The sequence below is a fragment of the Micromesistius poutassou genome, assembly GCF_964030765.1.
Source record: "Micromesistius poutassou genome assembly, chromosome: 18".
Taxonomy (NCBI): domain Eukaryota; kingdom Metazoa; phylum Chordata; class Actinopteri; order Gadiformes; family Gadidae; genus Micromesistius; species Micromesistius poutassou.
In genome coordinates, this window is record NC_140288.1 from 3404072 (window position 1) to 3413427 (window position 9356).

The window sequence follows — 9356 nt, forward strand, 5'->3', positions numbered from 1 at the left end:
GGGGGGACTCTGTCTCTCGGAAGCAGCCGCAGCAGCTGGCGCAGAGGAGAGGGAGGGGGAGAGAGGGAGAGAGGAGAGAGAGGGAGGGGGAGGGGGGGAGAGAGGAGAGAGAGGGAGGGGGAGAGAGGGAGAGAGGAGAGAGAGGGAGAGGGAGGGAGGAGAGATAGAGAGGAGGGAGAAGGACAGGGGACAAGGGAAGGTGGACAAAGAGAAAATGAGAAGGGAGGAGAATTAACCAAACACAGAAGTGCTAATGTCTATAGGTATGATCCATAATGATAAACAGAAATATACATTTATAAATGACCTCCTTTTGATAACATCACATATATATATATATGAACATCATTCTTAATGACTCTATTTAGCATCTTTAGACGAGACAGACGCAAAATTTATGCGTCTAATAAAATTTGTTCTTTCAGCCAGTAGAGCACATTTTTCTGGGACAGAAATGCAGCCCAACAAAGACATTATTATAATCAATCGTTCTCTATGATTGGGATATGGTAATTTACTGGAAAACTGTGATCTACAAATTATTTCTATGCAAAAAAGGAGAAAAGATCACAATAGATTACATTAGACTAATAGATTACACACTCATTGCATGAGTCACAGTGCATTTTATTGGCTTATACATAACAGCATCACATACAAAACACAGGAAACACAACGATTTGAATAAACATGTTCTCATGGCAAGCGTCCAATCCAAAGCTGAGTTATAGGCTAAAATATCACATGCCACGCCTATAATTTCTCCCCTTTGCTGAAGCCACTAGAGGGCGGTCACGGATCTGCTCAGATTCCCCGCGGCTGTCATGGCTAGAATGATAAATAAGTTTCTTCCAAGAAAACAAAGAAATGCAAAATTGTCGCTCATTTTAGCTGACTTTAATCTACCACTGCAATCTTAGATTCATAGCCCTCAGCCATTCAGACCTGGTGCTGAACAAATACAGCGTAACGGTCTGGAACAGGTCAACCCACAAAGGCATAATGGCTGACTGTCTTCCCTCAGTGGAAGAACAGAACTTACTTGCAACACATTTCCATTAGCCTTTGTTGACCTCCCTATTGAGTTAGATGTTGGATAGATGTGCAGTCAATCTGTTCCATTTTCTGGAGCCCTCCTACACCTTCCTCAGAGACCTATAGTGTTTCCAAACGGCCCCAGGGTCCCACCGTCTCCCCTCCACTCCTCCGTTGTTGTGATCCGAGGCCCTGACACCAGGCCCGTCTACGTTAGTGGACCTGGAGGCTGTCACCGCTCAGGGATACTCTTCCGGGGCCTTCCACCAAGACGTGCTGAAGGGCAGTGTGGGAAGAATGTATTTTCCATGTACTTTTAAAAAATCAATCAGGTAATAAAAGTTATGCTTATAGACATATCTATGTATGTAAGTCATGTAAGTCATGATCATTTTTTCATTTTGGTAAATGCTGTAAGGTTAATAAAGATTGAGTTCTGAACTCATAGAATAGCCAGGCCTTAGGAGGCCCATTTGCTCTAGCTCTGTGAGAAAGGCTACTTCAAGACAATGAGGTAGTGAGACTGAGCGCAGGGACTGATGGCAGAATAACAACTTTGTGTAAGGGAGGGTTCCTCCAGTCACGCGCTTGATAAGGAACCTGCGTCTGAGGCATTGCATGAGCAGGAGGGGACAAATCATAGGAGGAGTAACCAAGAGTGTAGCTCTCAGACAAAGAGACTGTTGGGCCTGAAACTGTTTTGTCGCTGTTCTGCAGAACATATTGATGCATTGTTTAAGCTTTTCAACGGCAAAGAATACATTCTCTTAAACGTAGTTCAGTGTCCAGTACCTGATTCAAGCCTCCAGCGGCATTCTCAGGAATCAAATGAACGATATTGAACGCAACAGCAGACAACTCGTAAGTTGTATGCTTTTGAGTTAAAAAAGTTCCTGTTAGGGCTATACTCCCTCATTCCGGAGAGGATACAAATGCCCTGTGTTTGGGAGGGTGGAGAGAATTATATGAGATCTGCTACATTAAGGGAAAATAAGACCATAGACTGAGAGAGTTATATAACCTGGAGCGTAGCTGCTGAGGGCCTGACCCTTTCTTTGCCAGAGATGAGTGCTCTTCAGCTAAGGTAATATGGAAGACACGCTTTCTTGTATATCTTATATGCAGTGACTTAACCAAAGACCCGGATTATTATGGCTGATGATAATACACATAATTATTCAGATGAAAGAATGAGCCATCATGTGCAAGTACTACAAGTACTCGTACAAGTACAAGTAGTTTCATTTCCTCATATTCTTTAACAAATGTGCTGTCTAGACATTGTTTTTTTAAAGAGCCAATAAAGTGAAAACAACCACCGCTAACCGCAAAAGGTACTAAATACACTCGACAGTGCCATCTGGTGTTTCAATATGTGCAACAATTACCATGTCTTTTACAAACAACCACCTTCTGCAAAAGTATTGTCAAATAGTATAATATTGTCTATCTGACATTTTTTAAGCTGCACAATTCACTCAAAATTAGCTTTCCCAGTGAAATCTTAATTGAAGGGAATTGTATGGATTCTATGGATCAAGCAGGAATCCCCCATGTTTTTTTTAATCATCCAATAACAAATATCAAATGATTGGTTTCTAGTTTGAATGAGAAAACGTTGACATTGTATAAAAGGGAAATTTTGAGAACAAGGTTGGATCTTTAAATCAGAAGAAAATATCGAAGATACTTGGTTGCTTCTTTTCTAGGGCCCTAGCTACTATATGTTGATCAAATCTTAAACCAGAAGGTACATGATGTGTAGCTTGCCAAGAACATTGAAACGTACAAAGTGACCAAAATTATGAAAATCTGTTCAAAGCCGAGCATCAGTTCAAAGCCTAACACATAAACATAACAACATATATAATCCATCCATCCTCCCCTTTGCACCAGAGGTGACCAGGAGGTGACTCATATCACACTTGGGTCACCCTTGAACATATTACACACTGCAGTACACCATAATATATAAGTCATGGGGAATAGTTACCTTAACAAACTCAACCTATTCCACAGAAATGTGTTCCCGATGGCAAACAGATCAACGGATATCCTGTGTCTACTCTGGCACATTTCCCTCCTTTAATAACCCGTGTAAATAGCCTAATGAATAGAGTCACTGAGGGGTGAGCATCTCAAACAGACAGGGACGTAGTCGGTTTGTCCACCATTTTGAATTGCCTTGTTGATATTTCCACTGATTAACCTCCCTGGTAAAAAGACGCAGATTTACTGTCACGCCACATGTTCTTTATTGGCCCGTCTCTGTTGAACAGGAACAGGAAGTCCTTGAGAGGCTCAACCTATTCCACAGAAGTGTGTTCACCATGGCGACAACAACCAATGTAGGCCCATGTGTTTCTTAAGCATTATGATGTTTAGGCAGTGTTGAACATACAACACAAAACACCACAATGCTACAGGAATTACTACCTCACTGGCCACTTTCACTCGCTCCCACTAACCCTAACCCTGAGCCAACAGCGAGAGATTTACTCAAGGCAGTGTTCCAACATTTCTAAATGTAAGGGTATTTTAGGGTTGCCAATGTTGCTCTCTCTCTACTTCTCCTCTCCTCTCATTTCCCCTTGCCTCCTTTCCTGGAAGTCTATTCTCATCCTCTGAGTCTGATTTGTAACAATGAATGTCCAGAGCCAGTCACTTTGTAGGCCTACGGTATTACTAATGGTGTCTCTTGGTTGTTGTTTTTTTTAACAAGGAAAAAACATTCACCAATAGTTATTACTCTTTCCTGACGCCTCTTAAGATCACGAAGCAATCACTGAATAAACTAACAATGTTGCAATGGGGTATCGTGCATGGATCATGATATTTATTGACTAATATTGAATCCTCGGCCACCGTGGTGTTTATTCTTAACCCGGCACTGACGCACATCTGTAAAGGGCGGGCTGGTATTTAACATGGAGCCTTGGGGTCTTCTCTCTCAAAGGTCTGCAGCACGCTGCACCTGACCGCGCCACATCTGATGCACACAGCGCCTTCAAGCAGAGCGATTCATTTTTCATCCTAATTTAATTCATTAAATTAAAAGTAAAACCATGGTGGAAAGATTTTATCTTTAGTTATACTCGCTATTCTTGACTGAACTGTGGAGCTTTTTTTTTTAAAACTTTTTTTTTAATTATAAGATGGGCGACGTGTGTGTAAGCTTTTCGTGGACTTACAGACCGATACTTCCAATGTTACTGATTCTGACAGCGGTCACTGTTATGGGGCAGGGTACGAGTCCAGAAGCTCTCCTAAGTAAATCCTACCCTCGAGGGAGCCACTGGGCAGTGGGTAAGGACCGCTTCATGAGGCAATGCAAAAAAGAAAAGAAAAGTTGTTTTGGGTTTATTAATGTTATTCATATTATTCATATTATTATTATTATTGTTGTGTTGTAACTGGTTGTTGTTTATAAGTTGTTGATGGATTTGTGTGTCTTTTTTTCCCATGGATTTTTACAAATTCAAATAATGTATTTCTCCAATCGCCCAAAATATATTCCCTTATACAGCTGTGTCCCTACATGCAGCCCCGTTGTTGTTTTTCTCTCCTCCTCACAGGGCATTTAATGGGCAGGAAGAGCGTCGAGATGCTGCCTGAACCTCCCGTATACGAACAGGACGCGGGCGATCCACTGACCTCCCTGGAACGAAGGGACACACCGCTGGAGCAGCCGCAGTACCCCTCCACACTAGACCGGGCCGTGTTCGGGTCGAGTCCCGCCACCCGAAGACTGCAGGGGCCCCACGGCGCCGACAGACGCTATCTGGAGAGAACGAGATGGAGGAAGAGGTTCAGGTCAAACCCCTCAGAGAGGGATTTAACCAAGGGTTTTTATTAAACTGATGAACCCGTTTTTTTATTGTGACATAACTAAGTAGATTACTGCATGCCCTTAAAGTTTTTATTTGAAGTAAATTGCGTGCGAGTTAAGCTGTATTATTGCAGTTAAATACATTTTTGTCTTGCCTTGGCATTGTACTATTCCGTCAAAGCTGTTGTGTTTTAGATGCCGGACTTACTGCTGCTTGGTTTACGGCTGAAGAATGGGGGTTCCACATGAACACAGTGCATTATAGCTGCACGGTATCATGTTACATATCTTAAATCCTTCAGAGAATCACAAGTTTTTGAATCGCTACAATAGTAGGCCTACATTACCAATCACAATTAAGTGTGCATCTATAGATGCCTATTTTTTTTAAACTACAGGCTACTGAATAAAAATAGAATTTATTTTAAGTGTATTGCGGAATGTTTATTATGTAATGTCATTGTTTAACACATATGTCATATTTAATTTGCAATCCTGAATTGCACCATTGGGAAGTTCTCTCTCCCCAAGTGTGTGACTTATACGATAATTGGCCCTTATCAAGGCTGATCTGAATTCATGCCCAGCTGTAGTAGCGGGTTCATACCACTAGATGACAGCAGATATGCACTTTACAATTGAGAGTAGAACAGGATTGTGTAGTTGAAAATAATTTGGGCATGAACGTCAAATATGAGCGCTCATTTTAAAAATGTAAGTCATAATATTGTTACACACACTTTTTAACAGCATTATCTTTCAATGAATAGGAGGGAGGAATTAACTGAAATTACATGTAATTATGTAATTAATTAATGATAAAAGATAGGCTACTTCTTTATTAAAAATTTGCCTTAACTGTGTTGTTTGATATTTGGCCTATGTGTTATGTCTGTATTTATGTATTGACTGGATCGTTTATCCTTACTCATGCGTGTAATATTAAAAAAAAAAAAAATTTGGATTCAATTAACTTTATTAGACGTTTCACGAGGCACATTTAATCATTTTTCTCTCTATAAAGAATCATTATTAAATCACGAGGTCAGAGATTTACACCCCTGACCCACGTGTGTGTGTTTACCCCCTGGCCCGGGACAACAGAGCCCCTCAGGGCGCGCGCACAATGCCTTATGCTAATTGGCCCAATTCCATTTGTGAAGGTCCTCCTTTCTGCTGCCGCTCAAAGGAAGGAGCTCCTGCCTCATTGGTCACCCAGGAGCACTCATAATGGACCCGAATAATAGACTTACAAACCACTTTCACCCAATCTTCATAAACCTAATTTGACCAGTGAAAAGGGGAAGTTAAGATGCTGTTTAGGGAAGGAGGAAGTGCCCAACGAACTTTAAAGGGGAGTTTAAAATAAAATAGTTAAAGTCTGTTTGGGGTAATGAAATAGAGCCTGTTCTCAGGATGCATGAACATATTTTTGCATCGTTTTATTTTTTTAACTGTTTTATTTTGCGCTATGAATGTTTGTCAACAGGCCTATAGGTGGTGTGTGTACACATATTTATTATGTTATAATGAATAAATGCTGTTATAGGTCAAGTGGGGAAAGACATAGAGAACATCACTTGGTCAATGCTTACTTTACTCTTAGTCTTGATTGTCAAAATAAACAATAAAATAATAAAATAATTCGTGTGCATGTCAACCACTATGGGGTGCTATAGCACCCATGTTTGATTGTATTGATCTGTGGGAATAATAATTATACTCAGAGACACTTCAGTACTTCGGCAAAAGATGAGGCAATGGCATGTATACAGTTAAAGCTTTTTAATGAAGCTAATCATTATTATTCCAATCAAACACCTGCCATGGTGATCAGGTGTAGAGAAATTAACCCAGTACCTCCGTGAGGTACTGCAATGGTCAAATAAACCATTAATTTCACAAATCTTTAAAGCATAAAGCTGAGCACAATGTAGGACATAAACAAATATCATGACGTCTTTTTCATATTTATAAAATACAATTCGTCACAATTGACCCCAGCTAACAAAACAACAATGCATTTGATCGAATTTGATAACGAGCATAGTAGGCTGTTCTCCCTGTTCAGGCTACGTTGCAAAAGTAAAATAAATAAATGATGACGGACTCATGGTGACATCAAGACAGCGGGGTTCGGAATGGGAAGGAGAGTAGTTTACTGACAAAAATACAACAATTACACCTTACAAAAGTAGGCCTGTGTGATGTTCAATGAACAGGAGTTTTACATTTTACTGTGTAAGCCCATCGGAGTTGGTTAAAAATCCCACCATATCATAAAAAGCTTTCATCAAAAACCAAAAGAGAAAAAATGTCAGTACAAAATAAAATTATTCTGAATCACAAGGGAGGAAAAAACACACTCAGGCCTAAATCTCCTCACAGGAGCTGGATGAAGTGTCGAATTGTCCGTTTGTACCGACCGTTTGTAAAATACAAGTTAAAAAAGTCCCCACATCTCGTTACCACGTCTTCCCAAAGGACTGGATGTGTTCCTTGGCCTTCATCCTGAGGGACGCGATGCTGGAGTTCCGCGGGTCCGATTCCTCCAGGACCAACTTGTCCATGAAGCCCGAGCAGGGATAGGTCGGTGCCGGCGGACATATAGAGCCTATATGGGGGAGCTGGTGATGGTTGGACCCGGGCCCAGGCGCGGAGTGGAGGAAAGTAGCTGGCATGGAGGAAGCCATGGCGTGGGGAGGCGTTGGCGACGCGTAACCCCCCGCTGAGAGCCCCTGCGCGCCGCCTATGAACCCTGGGAGGGTTGGCAGAGACGAGGCGGCGGTGGTGCTGGTGATCGGGGTGGTGAGCCAGGGGTCCAGGTGTAGACCCCCGGAGCCGTGCAGCGGGTTGGTGGAGGGGCAGCCGAAGGAGAACAGGGACGAGGGGGTGTCCTGCAACCGGATGGCGCTCACTTCCAGCTTCTCCTGGCGCCGCCACTTGGCGCGTCGGTTCTGGAACCACACCTGAACACACCGGAAGAAGAGATGAATGATTAACATGTCAATCAAGGAATCAATTGTATAGTCATCAATGAATTAAAATGAGAAATAAGTAAGACAAGATTGTTTAACTTGTCGTCCTTTGGGCTATAATGTAAATGTAGGCCTAAGCGTTTATGGAATAAATATTTCGTTTAGTTAATGTAAGGCTGTGGCTATATACATCTAAAGGCCGATCATTTGAATGGACTAAGTAACCATGTAATGCGCATTATGAATAGTTTTTGAGGTTTCCGAACCTTTTTAGTAAATAATCAATGAATCAATGAATTGTGACATGAACGCATCATATTCTATTTTTTCCATTTACACCCTCTGTCACCTTGCATTTCAACATTCAAATAAATACTAATAAAAACAATAACCCATGGCTTGATGATTTACCTGCACTCGGACCTCCGGCAAGTTGACCTTGAGCGCCAGCTCCTCGCGGCTGTACACGTCGGGGTAGTGGGACTTGTCGAAGGCGCGCTCCAGCTCGTGCAGCTGGAAGGTGGTGAAGGTGGTACGGTTCCTGCGGTGCTTCTTCTTGGGGTGGTCCTCCTCCTCGTCCTCTGAGTCCTGTCGGCCGTCCCCGCCCGGCGAGTCTGCAGGGCTGTGGGTCGGGCTGTCCGAGGTGGAGGTGCAGCACATACCTGGAGAAGAAGAAGGTGTGCAGGGACGTTTGTTTTAATGGGGTGTTTCAACTGACATTTTTGTAGTTTGTCTCTGAGCGCAAAACTTTTAAGAACTTGAGTGCGCAGCCAGAAATTATACCCGTGTTGAATATAAATGTATATATATATATATATATATATATATATATCTATATATATATATATAGATATATATATGTGCTATGTAGGCTATATGTAGAATATTGAACAATTTTAAACGTTATCTTTGTTTATATAGACTAGGAGGATTATTGTTGAGTCAAAAACTCTACTTACTGTCAAAAGTTTCGGAGTGATGCTCTTTCTTGGTCATCGGGGCTACGACCACGTTCCCGTTACGCGCCGTGTCATTCATGCAGGACTTCTCTCTCACGGTGTAAATCGCTGTTTTGTTGAACATGTGGTCGTCCTTAAATCCCAATATGGCATCGATGCTGTGGACCCTGGCGGGGTGTCCCGGGCTCTGGGCGAAACGCGCCGAGGGAGACGTGCGCTCATCCATCATCACTGCGCCGGACGATCCGAGAACCCACATTTATGGATAAAATAATCAATCTCGTTCCCGAAAACAGATAATCACACGAGAGGGTAGGATAAAAATAATGAGAGATATACTTTTTTTTTTTTTTAAATAAAAAAGCAAAAACAAGTCAATACTGATGGACTTGACGACTCAAAAAACCCTGTGCGTAAACACCCCAAAACACATCCAGAAAAAGAGATATCAGTCAGTCAGTGTCCTTCCTCCCGGTTCATCCACAAAAGTGATGAAGTCGCATCTTCTGGAACGAGGCTTATAAAGTGGTCCTGGTTGGAAGACCCCCCTACTGG

The 9356-nt window shown here is 42.1% G+C and overlaps 2 protein-coding genes across 2 annotated transcripts; one reads left to right on the forward strand and one right to left on the reverse strand.

Moving 5' to 3' along the window:
• Positions 1-4190: 4190 nt before the first annotated feature.
• Positions 4191-5093, forward strand: grp (gastrin-releasing peptide; the record flags this gene model as incomplete). Its single annotated transcript, XM_084483414.1, has 3 exons — positions 4191-4341; positions 4611-4866; positions 5060-5093. 3 exons carry the CDS (start codon positions 4191-4193, stop codon positions 5091-5093), a joined length of 441 nt encoding a protein of 146 aa, XP_084339540.1.
• A 2236-nt stretch (positions 5094-7329) lies between these two features.
• Positions 7330-9027, reverse strand: rx3 (retinal homeobox gene 3; the record flags this gene model as incomplete). The annotated part of the gene is made up of 3 exons (XM_084483252.1): positions 7330-7833; positions 8254-8504; positions 8802-9027. The coding sequence occupies 3 exons, from the start codon at positions 9025-9027 to the stop codon at positions 7330-7332; spliced, it is 981 nt and encodes a 326-aa protein (XP_084339378.1).
• Between the last annotated feature and the right edge of the window lie 329 nt (positions 9028-9356).